The sequence below is a fragment of the Symphalangus syndactylus genome, chromosome 9 (assembly GCF_028878055.3).
Source record: "Symphalangus syndactylus isolate Jambi chromosome 9, NHGRI_mSymSyn1-v2.1_pri, whole genome shotgun sequence".
Taxonomy (NCBI): domain Eukaryota; kingdom Metazoa; phylum Chordata; class Mammalia; order Primates; family Hylobatidae; genus Symphalangus; species Symphalangus syndactylus.
Window position 1 is genome coordinate 134,025,047 of NC_072431.2, and position 23,962 is coordinate 134,049,008.

Genomic DNA, 23,962 nt, shown 5'->3' on the forward strand with positions numbered 1-23,962 from the left:
CTTTTTTAATAGACGAGGAGGACATGAGGGCCCCTAAAAAGACCAATGACAGTAAAATAGAGTTAAATGAATTCCAGAGGCACTGGAAAACTGTAATCAATCAATAAAATTTGATGACTGAACAAATATGCAAAGTGAAGAAACAATCCAGAGGAAGAAACAAAGAATTAAAGGTTTTCTACCTCATACAATGTACAAAAGATGATGGTAACTGCAATAAAGTTTAGCAAAGCAATAGCATGTTTGGCTTGGTAGGGGGTAAGTGAGTGAAGTTTAGACATGAATTTGAGATTAAGAAGACATAATAGGCCAGATGCAGTGGCTCACGCCTGTAATCCCAGCACTTTGGGAGGCCGAGGCAGGCAGATCACTTGAGGTCAGGAGTTCAAGACCATCCTGGCCAACATGGTGAAACCCTGTCTACTAAAAATACAAAAATTAGCTAGGCGTAGTGGTGCATGCCTGTAGTCCCAGCTACTCAGGATTGAGACGTGAGAATCGCTTGAACCCGGAAGGCAGAGGTTGCAGGGAGCCAAGATCACGCCACTGCACTCCAGCCCAGGTGACAGAGCGAGACTCTGTCTCAAAAAAAAAAAAAAAAAAAAAAAAAAGGATATAATAATAATCCAGGAGAAAAATGACAAGACCTAAACTTAACTAGTGTCATTGGGAATTACGAGGAGGGAAAAGAAATGACATACAAAGTAGAATATACTGGACTAGATATAGACTGGCTATTGATGTTAGTGGGCAGGAAGAATGAATGAACTCAAAAACATGGTGGTGCCAGTTACTGGAAGAAAAAAAAAAGAGGGGGGGGGGGCGCTCTTGACTTTCCCAGGATTCAGTTACCTAAAAATCAGACTGTATTTTCATTTTTACAGCTAATAAAAAATTCATCATTTCTTACTAACTATAAATTATTATAGGACCTAAAATTTATTCACAGTATATTCTTATGAATTTTCATACCTGCTAAATCTCACCAATCCAGAATGGTCTTCCTCTGGATATATGTTTTGTTACTTCATCATCTTTGAGATCCTTTTATATGTCATCTTCTCAGTGAAGACACTGACCACTATTTTAAGTCATATTCCACTCTGTATTCCCTTATCCTGCTTTATTTTTCTCCATAGAGTGGATCACCTAACTCATAATGTATTTTACTTATCACCCTCTACTAGAAGAATAACAAGCTCTATCAGCAGGGCTTTTTGTTTTGTTGTTTTTTTTCCACTGTTAGATCTCTAGTATCTACAACAGTGCCTAGAGCTGGACAAAATACTTTTTAAATGGATAGACAGATGGATGAAAATAATTTTCAGAAGAGTTTTTTGAAAGAGGTAGTACCCTTTCACCAGACTTTTTATAGAACCAAAAAAAAAAAACCCACCAAAAAACAAAACTGCTTATCATTTACATTATCACACACTGAGACAGCCTCCAGTCTGACAGAAACAATGTGCAGCACTCTCTGAATTGGGCAGTCCTATTATTCTTTGGATTCAGGTGCCATCCTTGGAAGTGTGGCCAATAAGGGAGTTTTCACTACCCAGAACTTATATAATAACACTGTTACCAATCCTATTAATAAGTGCTCATGCAACTATGTGAAGTGATGGATGCATGTAATATGCAAAGTTCAATAGTAAAACGTCACCCATGTACATTTACAGAATATAAACACACTGAAATCAAACTAGACATGGGATGTTTTCAGAGGCTCAAGCAGAACAAAAAACATCAAGATCACTAACATACTTTGTCAACTTTATAAACTGAATGTAGAACAAGGTTTATTATTAGAAATACGGGGAAAAAGTGGCTAAAGTTCCTCTCTAGAAAACGAACACTCAGAACATATTAGCAAAAATAAACATACAGTGAGGGAAACTTTCATGAGTCTGTAACTAATTCAGATCTCTTGTCACCTCTAAATTTGATATGATTTAGATGCTTCTGTCCCTTACTGTAGGTTTCTTCTGCAAAAACCTGGATTTTAGAAGGGGCAAGTTGTGTTGAAGTTAAAAATTGCTAACCTCAGGTAGCTATGCTCTTCTTCCTTTCCAGCTGGCACTAATTCATTAGCAGTGAGCTGGTAAGAAGTATCACCAACTGATGAAATTATGTTGGGAGGGTGGAGGGGGAAGAGGAGAAGGAGATTTGATTATATTTTGGAGTGATTTTTTTTCTTCAGTGAAAAAGATCAGTATCTTTACTATATAATAACTAAATGTACTGAATTTCAGTACAGAAACTTTTTTTTTTTTTTTTTAAGAAACTCAGCCTCAATAATGCTAGTCTCTAACAAAAAAGAGGGTAATAGTAGCAGTGAAAGGATAGGAAGAAGGGGGAAAAAAATCTCTGCTCTCAACAAAGTATACATGATGATGACATATTTGTTTAAATTATTTTCATTATGCTGAAATTAAACATGATGTGCAATTTAGAGATCTACTAAACTTCTATTTAAACATAAGCGTATGAACACATTTTAAAGCTAAACACAAATTATTTCTGACTTATCCCTGGAAGTTTCCTTCATTAATTTCACTAAAATTTCCAAGCCATAAAATAAAATGTCCAGACAACCTTCAACTAGTCTGGTCCACTGGTCTGTGTAACTAATATGAAGAGATACTGTAATATACAATGGAATCTAAGATTTCTAAAAGGGAAAATTCATTCATCAAAGCATAAATTATCTTTGAGGTATAGAGTCACTTAATAAGACTGCCACCATTGTTGAAGACTGACTCCCAACATCTATAGAAGGATGCTAGAAACAACACTACGTGGAAACTAGGAAAGATCATGAGGCATCTGAACTGCGTCCTCAGATGGAGCATAGTGGAAAAGGATATGCAGTCTGAGGTTAAGATGCTGTCACGTAATACAGGGAAGTTAAGATACTCTAGAAATACTCCTGTGATGAACTCGTAAGATTTACAGAAGAGAAATGAGAGACAATAGTACTTCTATAACTAAGTAAGAAGAGGACGATTAACCACTGGCCTCAGTAATTATACTGCCTCTATTCTTCAGGACTATTAGAAACCACTCCAGATCATTTCTCCTTTTTCCATTCTCTACTCCCAGATAAACCCCAAAGTAGTAGCTGGATGGAGCATAAACAGGGTTGAGACAGTATATTACTGATTAATAGCACAGACTTTAGAGCTGCAACACTTACGTCTGAATCCCGGCTGTACAACTTATTAGTGTGTGACTATGGGTGAGTTACTCTGCCTCTCTGTGCAGCAGTTTGTATAACAGTTATGCCTAACTACCTCATATGGTTGCTACAGGGATTAAATAAGTATTAAAAAGTGCTTAGAACGGTGTCTCAAACTACACAAGGGTTTACAATGGCACAGATGACAATGAAGATACCACTGTCAAAACCAAACTTTTCTCAAAACCTTCTATAACTACTATTTTTCAGATTTTAAGAATATGAATTCACATAATCCTCTTAACAATGAAAGAAGTTATTTTTATTCCCATTGTACAAATGGGTTCTGCAGAAAAACCAAGAAACTTACTAGACTAAGTAACAACTAGAACAGTCTAGCACACAAATACACAACAGGCTGACTTTAATCTGCAGAACTATTTTCATATAAGAGATTTTAGGTAGCAGTTACTAGAAGTTAGACTGTCAAAGAAGTAAAATATCAAGTAGAAATATATATATATATTTAAAAAATTACTTAAAAGCTTAGAAATGAAGTAAACACCTGGTGAAAAAACATACTGATAATAACAGTTGTCCTTTATTAATTATCCCATAAGCTAGGTGCTTACCTAAGCATAAAATATGAATGATCTCATTTAATCTTATGAGATGATTACTACTGTTATCCTACTCTACAGATGGGGAAAGTTTTTGGTGGTATTAAATAACTTGAAAGAAGTCATATAGCTGAAAAGTGGCGCAGCAAACATTTAATTCCAAGTCTATCTGACACCAAAGCCTGTATCTTTAACTATTATTCGAGCTGCTCTAAAGCAATGCACATTTTATTGAGGCCAGCCACTGAAACCTAAAACTTTCAATATAGTAAAAGAATGCCCAAATTGAGAAAGAGAGTATGTTTTTTATTTAGTTCTCTGCCTTAACACATAGAGTCAAACACAGCAAAGTTCATGCATTGTCAGGACTACTTAGTCAACTGATGTCTCTTGCAGTTTTAGAATCAGAAAAGAAAGAAACTGTTTCTTAAAACTTTTCTGGAACACAAAAAGTGGGTCTAAAAATACCATTCCAAAACACTATAAACATGTAGTGGTATTAGTGAACTGAAATAAAGAAAATAGAATTTTCACTGTTTCAAGAGAAGTTATTTCTCTACCATGCCCACAGGAACATAAATTAATGGAGTTAAATTGTTTCTGATTATTGCTTTTTATTTATGGGAACATGTCTAAATTAAGCAATAAAACAAATATAGTAGTTCAAAATGCACAACTAAATCTAATTTTAGACATTGATTACAACAGTTCTTCAAAAGTATCACAAAATTATCACTTGAAATGCAAAAAAAAATTCGTTTTTTTTCAGTTTTACACATAAAACTGAATTTAAAATTTCTAAATACATCATGATGTTCCTATCATTTTGCACTGTATGTGTCAAAAATTTTTGCACTAAATTTTTTTATTGAAAAATAAACAAATTAAATTGAATCCCATCATCAAAAAAGTTTGTACTTTAAAGATTTCCGACACTGAATACCTCAGTTAGCACTATATTTGTTACAAAAACAAGTGGCTATAGCATCAAGAAAATCTAACTAGCTGAAAATTTAAGAGTTGAAAAGCAGAAGAATTACTACAGTTCTACCATTCAGGAACAATTACTATAAATATTTGTACTGTATTGCTCTAGATTTTGTCTTTAGATGACTTGCGTTGTTTTGTTTTATACAGTCATGGTCATATTACATATATAATTTTGTGTGACTTGTTTCTTCACTTGGCATTATAATATGGTCAGGTTCTTAAGTTTATAAATTTTTCTGAGACATGACTACATATCACTGTAAGAGAAGGGATGTACCACAGTTAACTTGTTAACCAGCTCCCTATTATCATACCTTTGTGTATCAGAAGTGTGCAACACAAGTTTTATTATACCTCTGCAAGCAATGAGTAATAATTTTTTAAAAAAATTTTAATATATTGAAATGTGTGGGTTGAAAAAATGGTTATATTTAATGTTTATTTTATTTGGGTTACTACTGGGTCTAAATACTTTGTCTTGAGTTTGTTAGTTACAGTATTTCCTTTTATGAGACTACTTTCCCTATTTATCTACTGGAATCTCTGTGTGCCTATTGGCAATTTGTATATCTCTTTTATATAAAAGTAGTAAGACTTGGCCCTACTTACCACAAATATTTTTCCCAAGTTACTTGCTGTTAATGTTTTTCTTTTTTTTCTGTTAATATTCAAAAATTTAAACTTTTCACACAATAAAATCTTTCTCTTAGATTTCTTATATACCTATTAAACTTTGGACGTCTTCCACCATCTAGAAATGTGATAAATGCTCTTATATTTTTATCTGGCTTTATGGCTTGATTTAAAAAAAAAAAAGATGGAATGCTTTACAATTGTATGTTCTTTTATTTCAAAAGTTAAGGTCTGCTATAAGGAAAAGAATGCAAAATATACATAACTACACAGTGTAAAGGGCAAAAGTCCATGTTTTTCCCAAATTTAAACCAAGAGGTAACAACTGTCTGAGGTTTTTTTTTCTATGCATATACAAAAGCACATGCAAAAGTACCTGTAACTTACCAACATTTCAACTCTTCCTCTTATGATCTCTTAGCTCTTCCCTAATAAGGACTGAGAAATGCTAGACCTGGAATATATTAACAGTAATTCTGAATGCCCAAGAAAATAGTCTGGATATAGTTTATCACCAAGATTCCTAGACTTAAAGAATTCTTTATTCAAGATACGACAGTTCAAAGACCTGGTAATTTTTTAAACACTATTTGGGAAATGCTGGCTTAGTTTTATTCTAATCACTACAGACAACTCAAAACTGTAATGTTTTTCTGAATATAAAGTATGCAAATCACATATTAAAAGAATGAAAGGCAACAAACTTACTTGGGATACACTGGTTCATAAAGGTACTTGTCCCCTCTTGTAGATGTAATATGAAAAAACAAGATGTATCCATTTGCCGTCTGAAAGAGAAATTTTATTAACCATGAATTAAAGAGTAAGGCTATAACTGTAACCCTGAATTTTAATTTTATAAATTCTTACTTTGAAAAAAATTTTATTCTCCAATACCCTCCCTTGGAGAATTATAGCCTAATTATGCAAATAAAAGTGACTTTTTAATATAACCCACGTTGGAAAAAAAGGGTTTTTACAGATTTCAAAATATTTCAAAGTATGTCAGTAAAATCAGTACTTCATAAAGTATTCTAGACATGAATACTCTCAAATAACTGCATTATTCAATAATGAGTGATTATTTTGCAAAATATATAGTACTTTTTGAACTCTGCACTAATATGGCAAAATATTATTCTAAGTTTATAAAGCAACAGTGCCACTTTATGGCTTTACTACACCTTTAAGACAAAACACTTACTCTACTCAAAGTTTACACAGTATTAACTTCAGAACAGCATATTTATATATTTCAAAAACAATCTTTTGGTCTCTGATTTACTACAAAATATAGCCCAAGATACAGACATAAAACAGAGCAAACCTTTAATTTCCAAAATATGAATATCAGCTAGTTCATTTTTCTAAGTTAACAAAATATTTTTTAAAAACAAATTGTAGGCCGGGCACAGTGGCTCACACTTGTAATCCCAGTACTTTGGGAGGCAGAGGCGGGCGGATCATGAGGTCAGGAGATCGAGACCATTCTGGCTAACATGATGAAACCCTGTCTCTACTAAAAAAAAATACAAAAAAATTAGCCGGGCGTGGTGGCAGGCGACTGTAGTCTCAGCTACTCAGGAGGCTGAGGCAGGAGAATAGCGTGAACCCGGAAGGCGGAGCTTGCAGTGAGCTGAGATCACGCCACTGCACTCCAGCCTGTGCAACAGAGCGAGACTCCGTCTCAAAAAAAAAAAAAAAAGAAATTGTATTAAAAAGTGCTGTTACATGATCATGACATACATCTGTGTCATGACATACATTTGTGAAGTTCAAATAACCATTTTACATTTCTGTAAGTATAAAATATTACATTTAGCTGTTTCTGGCCAAACATTTTTAGGCATAACAGAGTGAAGTGGCAGTGTTTTGCCCAAACTACTTTACAGTAATACTGAATTCCTATCATTTTAGAGGAAGGTGGGCATGTACTCAAAGTAGAACCAAAGAAAACCAAAGAAATAATCCAAGGTTTCAAATTTCTTTCTACTTCTGGCTTCCTGTTTTTCAACGGAATGACCAAGAAAATATTTAGTTTCTTCAGCAAAACCAGGTGGTTTGCTTTCTTTTTGACCATTAACTTTACTATTTTATAATGTATTTGAAACTAGAGTTTCAACACTGTAAGATACAAAAGAAAAAGGGTGAAAATTCTTCAGATAAGATCATCTTTCTAATTCTTTATGTGCAATTTTATGTTCTTGCAATATGGAGAGCATGGAAGCGAAAGGAAAATGGCTTCAAATCAAATCATAACAAAGGTTTCACACATAAAAAAACAAGAACAACAACAACAAAACAACAGAAACAGACAAAATCTATGAAACACTTTTCAAAACACTGGCATCAAACAATGAAGGCCAGTCATCCTTGAGAGATGAGAAACAAATGAAGTGAACCCTCCTACTCTTACCCAGCTTACTGCCTTGTGAGAATTTCTGGGTCAGCACACTTAAAAGGGGCACTAAGACAAAGTATGGCAGACTTCCAGAGTTGAGAAGAAGCTGAAGAGTCCAGGAAGAGTAAGACAAACACGAGACATAATGAAAAATCAACCAATCAAAACAATGAATAACTCAATCAGATGTTAAAATTAGCACAAAAGGACATTAAAACCTTTTGCTATATTTCATAATGTTCCATATGTGAACTATATTCCATATGTTCCAAAGCTGAGGCGATATAGAAAACTCAAACAAAACTCCAGAAGCAGAAATACTAAAATATCTGAGATGAAAAAGACATTGGCTGGATGAATGACAGGTTAGACATTGATCAGAAAAGCACAGCAATAAAAATCATCCACAATGAAACACACACACAAAAAAAAACCAAAATAAAACAGAAACAGAATCAGCGAATTGAGGGACAAATTCATGTAGCCCAACATCCGTATAAACAGAGTCCCCAAATGACAGAGGTAGGAGTCAGAAAAAAAATATTTAATTAAATTCAAATTTCATTTGCTTCACTTAAATTTCTTTAAAAGATAATAGGCTTTAAAACAAGAATAATAGCAGTATATGCTGGGGTTTATACCATGTATAAAAATAAAATGTGTATAATATATGTTTCCTGATCCCAACAGAACTAGAAACAAATAAAAAAAAATTCTGGAAAGCCCACAAATATTTTGAAGCTAAACTCCATACTTCTAAATAACCCATGAATCAAAGGACAAAAAAGGAAATTTTAAAAATACATCATACCAAAATTTGTGGGATGCTGCTAAAGGAATACTAAAGAGGAAATTTACAGCCTTAACATACTTATATTAGAAAAAAACGAAAATCTCAAATCAATGACAAGCTTCTACCTTAAACTAGAAACAAATTAAACTAGAGCAAACGAAATCCAAAGCAAGTGGTGGAGCGTGGGGAAGCATGCAAATAACAGAGATCAGAGTGGTAATCAATCAAATAGAAAACAGAAAAATAAAATCAATGAATAAAAATCTGGGGTTCTTTTGTTATTGTTTTAGAAGATCACTAAAATTGACACATTTCTGGTCATACTGATCAGGCAAAAAAGAGCCACTAACAGAAATCAAAGAGGTGACATCACTACAAATTCTAGAGTTATTAAAAGAATAATGAGGTCACATTATTAATATGACAATAATTTTAACAAGTTGGATGAGATGGACAAATTCCTTGACAAACACAAACCAACAAAGTTCACTGAAAAGAAATCTGTACCCTGAAAAGCCAATGTCTGTTAAAGAAATTATAATTCCAATTCAAATCCTTTCCACAAAGAAAACTCTAGGCTGAGACAGCATCACTGGTAAATTCTACCAATTCTTTAAGAAATAAATAATATCAGTTGAATACAAACTCTTCCAGAAAACCAAAGAGAAGGAACCACTTCCTATCTCATTTTATGAGGCTAGCATTACCCTCATAACAAAAGAGACAAAGACATTATAACTACAGGCCAAGATCCCTCATTAACATATTCTAAACAAATTATAGCAAATTAAATTCAACATTATAAAAAAATACATCACGACCAAATGGGGTTTATCCAAGAATGCAGGGCTGGTTTAACAAAAATCAATAAATGTAATTTACCTTATTAACAAACTAAAAAAGGAAAACCATGACAGTCTGAATACATCACATTAAAAGCATCAGACAAAATTCAACATCCATTCCTGATTAAAAATTCTCAGTAAATTAGGAAGAAATGGGAAACTTCCATAACTTGATGAAAGAGATTTATGAAATATTTAGAACATCATTCTTAATGGTGAAAGACTGAATGCCTTCATCATATTCAACACTGTCTAGACTCTAGGCAGTAAATTCAGACAAGAAAAAGAAAAGGTATATAAATTGGGGAGAAAAAGTAACTGTTTTTGATATGGTCATTTCCATAGGAATCCCAATGGAATTAACTATAATAAGTTAGTTTAGTATGACTGCTGGACACAAGACGAATACAGAAAAATCAATTGCATTTTTACATAATAATAATAACAATTAGAAAATGAAAAAAATCAGTAACATTAAAGTCGTAAAATACTTAGGGATAAATCTGGCAAAAGAGATTAAATACTTGTACACTGATAACTACAAAACATTGCTGAAAGTAAAAATACTTAAACGGAGAAATACATCTTGTTTATATTGCTAAGATAGCAACTCTCCCCAAATGGATCCAAAGATTCAATGTAATCCCAATCAAACTCCCAGCAGGCATTTCTGTATAAACTGATGAGATGGGGGGTGGAGCCAATATGGCCGAATAGGAAGAGCTCCAGTCTACAGCTCCCAGCGTGACCGATGCACAAGACCGGTGATTTCTGCATTTCCAACTGAGGTACCAGGTTCATCTCACCGGGGCGTGCTGAACAGTGGGTGAAGGACAGTGGGTAGAGTGCACCGCGCATGAGCCGAAGCAGGGCGAGCCATCACCTCACCCAGGAAGCTCAAGGGGTCAGGAATTCCCTTTCCTAGTCAAAGAAACGGGTGACAGACAGCACCTGGAAAATCGGGTTACTTCCATCCTAATACTGCGCTTTTGTAAATGGCTTCACAAACGGCACACCAGGAGATTATATCCCGCACCTAGCTCAGAGGGTCCTACGCCCACGGAGCCTCACTTATTGCTAGCACAGCAGTCTCAGATCAAACTGCAAGGTGGCAGCGAGGCTGGCGGAGGGACACCCGCCATTGCTGAGGCTTGAGTAGGTAAACACAGTGGCCAGGAAGCCCGAACTGGGTGGAGCCCACCACAGCTCAAGGAGGCCTGCCTGCCTCTCTGTAGGCTCCACCTCTGGGGGCAGGGCACAGACAAACAAAAGGCAGCAGTAACCTCTGCAGACTTAAATGTCCCTGTCTGACAGCTTTGAAGAGAGCAGTGGTTCTCCCAGCATGCAGCTGGAGATCTGAGAACAGGCAGACTGCCTCCTCAAGTGGGTCCCTGACCCCGGAGTAACCTAACTGGGAGGCATCCCTGAGTAGGGGTGGACTGGCACCTCGCACGGTCGGGTACTCCTCTGAGACAAAACTTCCAGAGGAACGATCGGGCAGCAGCATTTGCAGTTCACCAATATCCGCTGTTCTGCAGCCACAGCTGCTGATACCCAGGCAAACAGGGTCTGGAGTAGACCTCTAGCAAACTCCAACAGACCTGCAGCTGAGGGTCCTCACTGTTAGAAGGAAAACTAACAAACAGAAAGGACATCCACACCAAAAACCCATCTGTACGTCACCATCATCAAAGACTAAAGGTAGATAAAACCACAAAGATGGGGAAAAAACAGAGCAGAAAAACTGGAAACTCTAAAAATCAGAGCGCCTCTCTTCCTCCAAAGGAACGCAGCTCCTCACGAGCAATGGAACAAAGCTAGACGGAGAATGACTTTGACGAGTTGAGAGAAGGCGGCTTCAGAAGATCAAACTACTCCGAGCTAAAGGAGGAAGTTCGAACCAATGGCAAAGATGTTAAAAACCTTGAAAAAAAATTAGACAAATGGCTAACTAGAATAATCAACGCAGAGAAGTCCTTAAAGGAGCTGATGGAGCTGAAAACCATGGCACGAGAACTACATGACGAATGCACAAGCCTCAGTAGCCGATGCAATCAATTGGAAGAAAGGGTATCAGTGATGGAAGACGAAATGAATGAAATGAAGCGAGAAGAGAAGTTTAGAGAAAAAACAATAAAAAGAAACGAACAAAGCCTCCAAGAAATATGGGACTATGTGAAAAGACCAAATCTACGTCTGATTGGTGGACCTGAAAGTGATGGGGAGAATGGAACCAAGTTGGAAAACACTCTGCAGGATATTGTCCAGGAAAACCTCCCCAATCTAGCAAGGCAGGCCAACATTCAGATTCAGGAAATACAGAGAATGCCACAAAGATACTCCTCGAGAAGAGCAACTCCAAGACACATAATTGTCAGATTCACCAAAGTTGAAATGAAGGAAAAATGTTAAGGGCAGCCAGAGAGAAAGGTTGGGTTACCCACAAAGGGGAGCCCATCAGACTAACAGGGGATCTCTCAGCAGAAACTCTACAAGCCAGAAGAGAATGGGGGCCAATATTCAACATTCTTAAAGAAAAGAAGATTCAACCCAGAATTTCATATCCAGCCAAACTAAGCTTCATAAATGAAGGAGAAATAAAACCCTTTACAAATAAGCAAATGCTGATTTTGTCACCACCAGGCCTGCCTTACAAGAGCTCCTGAAGGAAGCACTAAACTTGGAAAGGAATAATCGGTACCAGCCACTGCAAAAACATGCAAATTGTAAAGACCACCGATGCTAGGAAGAAACTGCATCAACTAACAAGCAAAACAACCAGCTAACATCATAATGACAGGATCAAATTCACACATAACAATATTAACCTTCAATGTAAATGGGCTAAATGCTCCAATTAAAAGACACAGACTGGCAACTTGGATAAAGAGTCAAGACCCATCAGTGTGCTGTATTCAGGAAACCCATCTCACGTGCAGAGACACACATAGACTCAAAATAAAGGGATGGAGGAAGATCTACCACGCAAATGGAAAACAAAAAAAAGGCAGGGGTTGCAATCCTAGTTTCTGATAAAACAGACTTTAAACCAACAAAGATCAAAAGAGACAAAGAAGGCCATTACATAATGGTAAAGGGAACAATTCAACAAGAAGAGCTAACTATCCTAAATATATATGCACCCAATACAGGAGCACCCAGATTCATAATGCAAGTCCTGAGTGACCTACAAAAAGACTTATGATTCCCACACAATAATGGGAGACTTTAACACCCCACTGTCAACATTAGACAGATCAATGAGACAGAAAGTTAACAAGGATATCCAGGAATTGAACTCAGCTCTGCACCAAGTGGACCTAATAGACATCTACAGAACTCTCCATCCCAAATCAACAGAATATACATTCTTTTCAGCACCACACCACACCTATTCCAAAATTTGACCACATAATTGGAAGTAAAGCACTCCTCAGCAAATGTAAAAGAACAGAAATTATCACAAACTGTCTCTCAGACCACAGTGCAATCAAACTAGAACTCAGGATTAAGAAACTCACTCAAAACCACTCAACTACATGGAAACTGAACAACCTGCTCCTGAGTGACTACTGGGTACATAAAGAAATGGAGGCAGAAATAAAGATGTTCTTTGAAACCAACAAGAACAAAGACACAACATACCAGAATCTCTGGGACACATTCAAAGCAGTGTGTAGAGGGAAATTTATAGCACTAAATGCCCACAAGAGAAAGCAGGAAAGATCCAAAATTGACACCCTAACATCGCAATTTAAAGAACTAGAAAAGCAAGAGCAAACACATTCAAAAGCTAACAGAAGGCAAGAAATAAATAAGATCAGAGCAGAACTGAAGGAAATGCAGACACAAAAAACCCTTCAAAAAATTCATGAATCCAGGAGCTGGTTTTTTGAAAAGACCAACAAAATTGATAGACCGCTAGCAAGACTAATAAAGAAAAAAGAGAAAAGAATCAAATAGACGGAATAAAAAATGATACAGGGGATATCACCATCGATCCCACAGAAATACAAACTACCATCAGAGAATACTATAAACACCTCTATGCAAATAAACTAGAAAATCTAGAAGAAATGGATAAATTCCTCGACACATACACCCTCCCGAAACTAAACCAGGAAGAAGTTGAATCTCTGAATAGACCAATAACAGGCTCTGAAATTGAGGCAATAATTAATAGCTTACCAAACAAAAAAAGTCCAGGACCAGATGGATTCACAGCTGAATTCTACCAGAGGTACAAGGAGGAACTGGCATCATTCCTTCTGAACCTATACCAATCAATAGAAAAACAGGGAATCCTCCCTAACTCATTTTATGAGGCCTGCATCATCCTGATACCAAAGCCTGGCAGAGACACAACCAAAAAAGAGAATTTTAGACCAATATCCTTGATGAACATTGATGCAAAAATCCTCAATAAAATACTGGCAAACCGAATCCAGCAGCACATCAAAAAGCTTATCCACCATGATCAAGTGGGCTTCATCTCTCGGATGCATGGCTGGTTCAACATACGCAAATCAATAAATGTAATCCAGCATATAAACAGAACCAAAGACAAAAACCACATGATTATCTCAATAGATGCAGAAAAGGCCTTTGACAAAATTCAACAACCCCTCATGCTAAAAACTCTCAATAAATTAGGTATTGATGGGATGTATCTCAAAATAATAAGAGTTATTTATGACACACCCACAGACAATATCATACTGAATGGGCAAAAACTGGAAGCATTCCCTTTGAAAACCGGCATAAGACAGGGATGCCCTCTCTCACCACTCCTATTCAACATAGTGTTAGAAGTTCTGGCCAGGGCAATCAGGCAGGGGAAGGAAATAAAGGGTACTCAATTAGGAAAAGAGGAAGTCAAATTGTCCCTGTTTGCAGATGATATGATTGTATATCTAGAAAACCCCATGGTCTCAGCCCAAAATCTCCTTAAGCTGATAAGCAACTTCAGCAAAGTCTCAGGATACAAAATCAATGTGCAAAAATCACAAGCATTCTTATACGCTAATAACAGACAGAGAGCCAAATCATGAGTGAACTCGTATTCACAATTGCTTCAAAGAGAATAAAATACCTAGAAATCCAACTTAGCAGGGATGTGAAGGACCTCTTCGAGGAGAACTACAAACCACTGCTCAATGAAATAAAAGAGGATACAGACAAACGGAAGAACATTCCATGCTCATGGTTAGGAAGAATCAGTATCGTGAAAATGGCCATACTGCCCAAGGTAATTTATAGATTCAATGCCACCATCCCCATCAAGCTACCAATGACTTTCTTCACAGAATTGGAAAAAACTACTTTAAAGTTCATATGGAACCAAAAAAGAGCCCGCATCGCCAAGTCAATCCTAAGCCAAAAGAACAAAGCTGGAGGCATCACGCTACCTGACTTCAAAATATACTACAAGGCTACAGTAACCAAACAGCATGGTACTGGTACCAAAACAGAGACATAGACCAATGCAACAGAACAGAGCCCTCATAAATAATGCCGTGTATCTACAACTATCTGATCTTTGACAAATCTGACAGAAACAAGAAATGGGGAAAGGATTCCCTATTTAATAAATGGTGCTGGGAAAACTGGCTAGCCATATGGAGAAAGCTGAAACTGGATCCCTTCCTTACACCTTATACAAAAATTAATTCAAGATGGGTTAGAGACTTACAGGTTAGACCTAAAACCATAAAAACCCTAGAAGAAAACCTAGGCAATACCATTCAGGACATAGGCACGGGCAAGGACTTCATGTCTAAAACACCAAAAGCAATGGCAACAAAAGCCAAAATTGACAAATGGGATCTCATTAAACTAAAGAGCTTCTGCACAGCAAAAGAAACTACCATCAGAGTGAACAGGCAACCTACAGAATGGGAGAAAATTTTCGCAACCTACTCATCTGACAAAGGGCTAATATCCAGGATCTACAATGAACTCAAACAAGTTTACAAGAAAAAAACAAACCACCCCATGAAAAAGTGGGTGAAGGATATGAACAGACATTTCTCAAAAGAAGACATTTATGCAGCCAAAAGACACATGAAAAAATGCTCATCATCACTGGCCATCAGAGAAATGCAAATCAAAACCACAATGAGATACCATCTCACACCAGTTAGAATGGCGATCATTAAAAAGTCAGGAAACAACGTGCTGGAGAGGATGTGGAGAAATAGGAACACTTTTACACTGTTGGTGGGACTAGTTCAACCATTGTGGAAGTCAGTGTGGTGATTACTCAGGGATCTAGAACTAGAAATACCATTTGACCCAGCCATCCCATTACTGTTTATATACCCAAAGGATTATAAATCATGCTGCTATATGCACACGTATGTTTACTGCAGCCCTAGTCACAGTAGCAAAGACTTGGAACCAAGCCAAATGTCCAACAATGACAGACTAGATTAAGAAAATGTGGCACATATACACCATGGAATACTATGCAGCCATAAAAAATGATGAGTTCCTGTCCTTTGTAGGGACATGGATGAAGCTGGAAACCATCATTCTCAGCAAACTATTGCAAGGACAAAAAACCAAACACCACATGTTCTCACTCATAGGTGGGAATTGAACAATGAGAACACATGGACACAGGAAGGGGAACATCACACACCAGGGACTGTTGTGGGATGGGGGGAAGGGGGAGGGATAGCATTAGGAGATATACCTAATGCTAAATGACGAGTTAATGGGTGCAGCACACCAACATGGCGCATGGATACATATGCAACAAACCTGCACATTGTGCACATGTACCCTAAAACTTAAAGTATAATAATAATAAAATTTTAAAAAAAGTAAACATGGTGAGAAAAATGTTTGTTCAATGGAAGTTTTTTCAAAACAATGTAGTTTTAATTTACATATAAAGCTATAAGTAAAAATAACCCTTATATCTATGCTCTAATTCTTTTTCTGTGTTTTAATGTTTACAAAAAGAATTGATGAGATGAACATAAAATCAGTATGGAAATACAAAGGCCTACAGTAGCAAAAGCAACTTTGAAAATGAACAAAGCTGGAGATCTAACACTGTGTGATTTCAAAAATTATTATATGTCTAGAGTAATGAAAATGATGTTAAATATATACAAATAGATCATGGAACAGAATAAAGTATATAAAAATAAACCCACACATATGTAGACAACTGATTTTTGACAAAAGTGCAAAAGATATGCTGTGTAGAAGGGATAACCTTTTCAACTAATTGTACTGCAACAGATATCAAGATGCAAAATATGAACTTAACAATAAGAAATCAAGGAACCCATCTAAAAAAATGGGCAAAAGATTTGAATGCACATTTTACCAAATAAGACACACACATAACAAATAAACAAATGAGAAAAATGTTCAACATCATTAGTTATTAGAAAAATCCAAGTTAGAACTATAATGAGATATACTACACCACTACCAGAATGGCTAAAATTAAAAAGGCATACCCTACCACATGTTGGCCAAGGTAGAGGAAAATAGAAACTCTCATACACTGCCTGGCAGGAATGTAAAATGGTGTAACTACTTCAGAAAAGTTTCGCACTTCCTTTAAAAGTCAAATATACTTCTATCTTATAATGTAGCTGTTCCACTCATGGATATTTACCTAACAGAAAAGGAAATATGCATCCATACAAAGACTTGTACATCAATGTTCATGTAGTTTTGTTACAGCCCCAAACTGGGAACAACTCAAACTGCCCATCAACAGACGAATGGATAAACCAACTGTGAGAAATCTGTAAACTAATACTCATAATGAATTACTGATTCACGACAAAATGGATGAATCTCAAAATATGCTGAGAGAAACTAGAAAAAATAAGTATATGTATGACTTAATTTATATAAAACTAGAAAACACAAAGTAATTGGCAGTGACAGAATGCAGATCGGTCGTTGGTTTTGAGAGAGGTGAGGATTTTTAAAACAGAGCAATTTTTTTCTTTATACCCCATTAAAAAAGTGTCAGTGAGATTTCTTTTTAAGATACAAATTTATAAGGAGATGGCTATGGCTCTATTAATGATGCAGAAATAGAGCTTTCAAAATATTACTAACATTTCATTATTAGCCATGTATTCTTGAGCCAGATTACTTAACCTCTCTGTACCCTAGTTTGCTCAACTGTTTGATGGGAATATAAAAGTATCCACCTTGAGAGGATCGTTATGAATAATAAATTAATTTTAATACACATAAAGCACTTACAATAGTGCCTAGAACATAGACACCTCCCAAAATTTACTACTATAATTATACAATTTAATCTTCAAGTACATAGTTAATTCATATTCAATGTATTTCATACAAGGATAAAAAACTAAAGAATACATTTGAGGAAAAGAATCATTAAATTAGTAAAGTTTCAGAATCCAGTAAAACTTTGGTTACCTAGAAAGTTCGCTTATCCAGGCCAGGTGCAGTGGCTCACACCTGTAATCCCGGCACTTTCGGAGTCTGAGGTGGGCTTATCACTTAAGTCCAGGAGATTGAGACCAGCCTGGACAACAGGGCAAGACCTTGTCTTTCATTAGCTTTACAAAAGTGGTTCAGTTACGGGGAAGGGCCATTATCATTTAAACTACAAACTTCTCCTAAAGTTAGCATGGCCCAGGCCCAGGAATGACTAAGGGCATTTGAGAGGTTAAAGGCAAGATGGGGGTTAGATTAGATTTCTTTTACAGTCATAATTTTCTCATTGTTATTTTTGCAAAGGTGGTTTCAAGATCAATAATTTACCACTGAATGAAAATGTGCTGTATGCAAATTATTAATAGCACAATTTTTATATTCAGTATATAATTAAAACTCTTCCTCATTTTTCAAAGGAAGAAGAGTTTAGTGAAAGTTTAAGCAACTGGTACATTAGTTTTTACATATGATTACTCCATCTTATTTGTAGGCCATTTTGTATGCACATTTTTCCCCCCTAAAATTCCCACTAGACAGTAAGGAGGGAACAGTCTGATAGCTTCTTACATCAGAAATAATTTCACATTAATTTATTAAGTGACTACCTTTTATATTACGCTAAATATTAAGACAACAAAGAAGTGAGAAGAAATTATACTTGCCATAACTTGAAGAAATAAAGTACATACAAGAGTAACAAAATAATTTAATGTTTTTGGCTACCAAAAATCTAATTTTTATTTCACTTATTTATTACTTATAGTTGTTACATATGAGTTCTAAATTTCTCTTCAAAGAATCAATATGTCAGTATGTTCAATTCTTTGCCTTCTACTTTTAAACTTAACTTCCTCATAAAGCAATCTTTTTTGATTACCTGCTCCACCCTGACTCATTCCGATTACCTACTCCATCCTGACTCATTCCGATTAACTGCTCTGCCATAACCATTTTTCCCGTCAAACCACTCACTCAGTCACTCTCTTTAAATTAGCCAATCAGAATTAGTTTAGTTTGTGCGGTCTACCCCTAGCCAACAGGGGAAGGACACGGCAGCAGGGGCCACGTGCGTGAGGGATAAGAACCCCTTCCCCTCCCTTGTCCAAGTGTGCGCTCACCATTGCTCCATCTTTAAGGGCGCACTCCTCTATAGAACTATATTGCCTTGCTGAGAATTAAAAAGAAAATTTTATATTTGAGTGCTGTTTCTTTTGTGGCACCAACACTTTATTTATAACATAGGTGTAAACCAAAAAGTATCTGAGACAGGTCTCAATCAATTTAGAAGTTTATTTTGCCAAGGTTAAGGATATGCCCGGAAGAAAAAAACACAGAATCACAGTGACAGTCTGTGATCTGTGCCTTTCTCCAAAGATGAATTTGAGGGCTTCAATCTTTAAAGGGGAAAAGTGGGCTGGAGGGGAGAGAAGGAGGGTATGGTAATCCACAAGTTCCAAGAGAAAAGAGCAGGTAGGGGAATAGTCAATTATGTATTCATCTGGCATCATTAAACAGGCACTTTACATAAGATATGGTGAACATAAACATCTACTTGTGGAGTAGCTAACCTAACCTTTTATCTGTAGTTATCAGCTCAGGAACAAAAGGAAAGGCAGTTTCTTGCATGACTGGGTTTTCAGCTTATTTTTTCCCTTTTGGAATGATGAATTGGAGTCGAGTTTTTACTATCCTTTCACCACCATCTTATTTCTAGAACTTTGCGGAGATGTTAAGATAAATATAATATTAGTCATAGTAATCTGGCTTATATTAAATATATTGAGTAAATGCTGACCTGCTTCTAGTGATTTAATTCATCCTTACTTGGGTTATTTATAACATGAATTAACATTTTAGCTTATATGAATTTTAAAATTCATACAGGATCATAAATGAATTTTTGTTACATGTTTTTTGTTATGATTGACAAATTTCTCCATGTTCAATGAAGAAAACCCGAAAAACAGAGAAAGTAACAAAAATAAACTGCCAACAGTTTCACCATTCACAGATAATCATTATTAATTTTTATGTAGTCCTTATGTCTTTTCCAGGGACATTTGCAGAAACTCTTATATTTTACAGCATATTAGACTTCTGCTGAAGTCTGTCTGTTTTTAAATCCAAACTGATGATACTGTAAATGACTGCTAACGTAACTGGTTGATGAGGACCACAGTTGATAAATCTGTTAGTTTAAGTAGAGGGTTCTCTAAAATATATTTTTTCTTTATATAAAGCTATCACACAGTTTTATAATCTGCTTTTATGACATTATTTTATTTTATTTTTATTTATTTTTTTTATGACATTATTTTATCACAAATGTATAAACTTAACATTCTTCTGTAACTTGATTTTAAATGTCTGCATTAGATTCTAACTCAGAAATGAGTAATTTTTTAAATTGATAAATATACACGGGAACTTTTATAATTTTCACACAAAATTGGAATCTTAATTTACATATTACCATGCGATTTGATTTTTTTCTTAGTGTTTTCTGACTGTTCTTCCACATTCATAGATACACTTACTACTATTTTTAGTATTTGTGTGATATTCCGAAGTACGGAAGTTTCTTATTTACTTTGCTATTCTTTTCTTGATGGACCTTTGGCAACTACAGACAATGCTGCAATAAACATTTTTATATATATATATATATATATATATATCTCCCCTTATGTTTTGGTGCATATATATTTTGTGGGGTACTTTCCCTTAGGTAGGATTGCCAAGTCAAAGTGCATATATGTACATTCATTTTAATAAGTATTGCCAAATTTATCCAAAAAATTACATTAATTCCCGGTATCACTCTAATTGTTCTTAGAATTCCTGTTTATGCCTACATTAGATTGGTGAAAAATGGTCTTATTTTAATTTCCATTTGTTTCCTTGCTAGTGATGCTTATCTTTTCATTTTTATTGGCTCTTTATACTTCTCCTTCTGCAAGTTGCCTTGTCTGTCCATTTTTCAATAGGATGGTCTTCCATAGGAAGTTTTTATTAATATTAATATGAATATTAATACAGATAATAATTGTCCCTAAGCATTGCAAACACCTAACATGGATGGTATGGTCATCACATTTCATTTTCTTGTCTAAACTTGTTTATCATCTATCTCTCACTAACCTAGGAATTAGTTACATGTCCACTTGCTTGTTCTGTTCACTGTAGCTCCAATACCAAGGCATTCCCATATTAAATGAAATAAATTATCCAAACATACCATTACTTAACCGAGATAAAGGACATCCTGTCTAGGTACAGGATTGTTAGAGATTCTTTTTTCGTGGCTATGAGATGGCGTTCTAATGTTCCCTTAAGTTTCTAGGGTTAGTAGTGAGAAGTCTATTGTTAATGTGATTCTATTTCCCTTTTCTCTGAATGATTTTTCTCATGACTGAAATTCAGTTATTTCTGCACATTATCTCTAGATATGTATGTTTTGTCATTAAACTTTTTCCACACAGCCCCACCCGCAATCAAATGTATCTAAGTCTCAGCCTTTTCAATCTGACAACCTTAAATGTTTCTAAACTAGGGAAATTTCTTCTATTATTTCCTAAACTAATACTTGTTCTGTCTTGTTTTCTTTCTTTTTCTTTCTTTCTATTAACACTCATTCGCAAACCTCTTGAATTTGCTCCTGCAGGTCTCTTATCTTTCCAAAAACAATGTTATTTCTATATGCCTTACATCATGACATTGTTTCTATTTGATCTTCTGGAACAAAAGATTCAGCTCTCACATGGAGTTATTTATCAGCTCATCTGTTGAATTTTTCTCTGAGGAAATTTTTAGCTCTGAAAAGTCCTGATTATGTTCTAATTACATTTTCTGAAAGTTCTTAGTAATTTTTTTCTTAATTTACTACATTCTTCTGTCTCATCCCTGTGGCTCATCAATAGGAGCCACATATTTTACTTGTTTAGTTTGGTCTTACATCATAAAGTTAATGAGCTCCCTTAGTGGTTTTTTTCTTTGCTGTGTCCCATTAGCCACCTGTAGAGGTTACGCTTTGATGTGGGTATCTGGCAATGCCTACGGATGCTGGATAAAGTGACAGTTTGCAGAGGCAGACAAGCTCACACACTGCTGAGCTGAGGCTTCAGCAGTCTCCTCTCAGGCACTGTCTCCGAGTAGAAGGGCCAGCTTCCTCAGACCATGAGGTGTGGCAGCAACTGAGTTCACCCATGCAACCTCTACTCTAAGCCCGCAGCAGTTAAGAGAGTTTTATGGGAAGCCCTGCTAATGTCCACTTCCAGGAGCAGACACATTCATCCCTTTTCTGAAGCGAAACCACAGGATTCCACTTTTTTAAGCTCACTTAGAGAACTATGAAATCTCAGATCCTGTCTCAGTGCCTTAAGGAGTGGCAAAGCAAACCTTTCCCTCTGCCTGGTCCTTCAGCACCTATTCTTTCCCTAAAGAACTTGATATCTTGATGATTCTGACTTTAGGCTCATGTTTATACTCCTGAGAGGAGAAGAGGAGTTAGGAATGGGGGCTTAGTCCTTCTATCTTCTCAGAATTTAGAAATTAACTTAAACCATTTCTACTAGTTGTTCAATGTTTTTGTTTTTAGCCTCTGCCTGCAGAACAGGTTCTTTTTTATTTTCATTTCTTTCATTATGATATAAAATAATACAGGCTGGGTGCAGTGACTCATGCCCGTAATCCCAACACTTTGGGAGGCCAAGGCAGCCAGGTCACCTGAGGTGAGGAGTTAGAGACCAGCCTGGCCGACATGGCAAAACCCTGTCGCTCCTAAGAATACAAAAATTAGTCCGGCCTGGTGGCGAGCACCTGTAATCCCAACTACCTGGGAGGGTAAGGCAGGGAGAACTGCTTGAACCTGGGAGGCAGAGGTTGCAGTGAGCCGAGATTGTGCCGCACCACTCCATTCCAGTCTGGATGACAGAGCAAGATGCCGCCTCAAATAATAATAATAATAATAATAATAATAATAATAATAATAATAATGCCACCTCAAATAATAATAATAATAATAATAATAAAATTCAGAAAGCCATTAATTATTTGGTAATAGTTTAGAAAGGTCACTGATATTTTTGTATCATCTGTTTAGCAAGACATTAGGAGGATGAGAGGAGCCTGAATTCTGCTAAAGTGTAAATGTAAACAATAACCAGCCATTATTCCAGAGGTCACAAGATTTGCAACTTCCCCAATTACTCCTGCAGGTAACATCACTGTGGTAGAACCTAAGATTGGCCTTTTCAGATATCTTTTCAGGTTTTTGCATTTCTGACAGCTGAGGGCTCCACGTGGACCCACCAACTGGTCCTGGTCCTGCGGTCCTACTCAGAAGTGGACTCAACATGAAGACCATTTTCCACACCTCTGATTGCCTCCCTAACCAATCAGCAGCACCCATTCCCTGCCCCAGCAAACTATCCTTGAAAAATCCTAGCCTCCAAATTTTGGGGAAGACTGATTTGAATAATAAAACTATGGCACTTCTGTTCAGCCAGCTCTTCATGATTTAAACTTTCTCTATTGCAATTCCTCTGTCTTGATAAATCAACTGTATCCAGGCAACAGGCAAAACAAAACTGTTGGGCAGTTACAATAGTTTTAATAGATATATCTGGGCTCATTCCACCTTTATATAATGCTTAGGATTTTATATATAAAAATGAAATTACCCCCTTCCTTCCTTCCTTCCTTCAGGATTTTATATATAAAAATGAAATTCGTTCGTTCCTTCCTTCCCTCCCTCCCTCCCTCCCTCCTTCCTTCCTTCCTTCCTTCCTTCCTCTTTCTTTCCCCTCTCTGGCCCAGGCTACAATCTACTCGGCTTGCTGCTGCCCCCACCGCGGACTGCCTGGGACTGCCGGTGCCCGCCACCGCTGCCTGCCTTTTCTCCTTTGGATGCAGGCACGCGTTCGCCATCTTCGCCACGCTGGTCGCCAGCTCCTGACGCCGAGTGCTCTGCCCGCCTCAGCCTCCCGAGGTACTGGGACTACAGACGGAGTCTCACTCACCCAGTGCCGGGTGTTGCCTGGGCTGGAGGGCGGT

At 36.4% G+C, this 23,962-nt stretch overlaps 1 protein-coding gene across 8 annotated transcripts in view; it reads right to left on the minus strand.

The window, feature by feature from the left end:
* Window positions 1-23,962, minus strand: part of RIC1 (RIC1 homolog, RAB6A GEF complex partner 1) — a 154,779-nt gene that overhangs the window by 76,492 nt on the left and 54,325 nt on the right. For all 8 annotated transcript variants that reach the window (XR_008660246.2, XR_008660244.2, XM_055294302.2 and 5 more), the window contains one exon: window positions 6,130-6,209. Coding sequence is in view for 3 of the 8 variants with exons in the window: in XM_055294302.2 (XP_055150277.1) it covers window positions 6,130-6,209 (80 nt within the window). In the remaining 5 variants the exon portion in view is untranslated. The remainder of the gene's footprint in view (window positions 1-6,129; window positions 6,210-23,962) is intronic.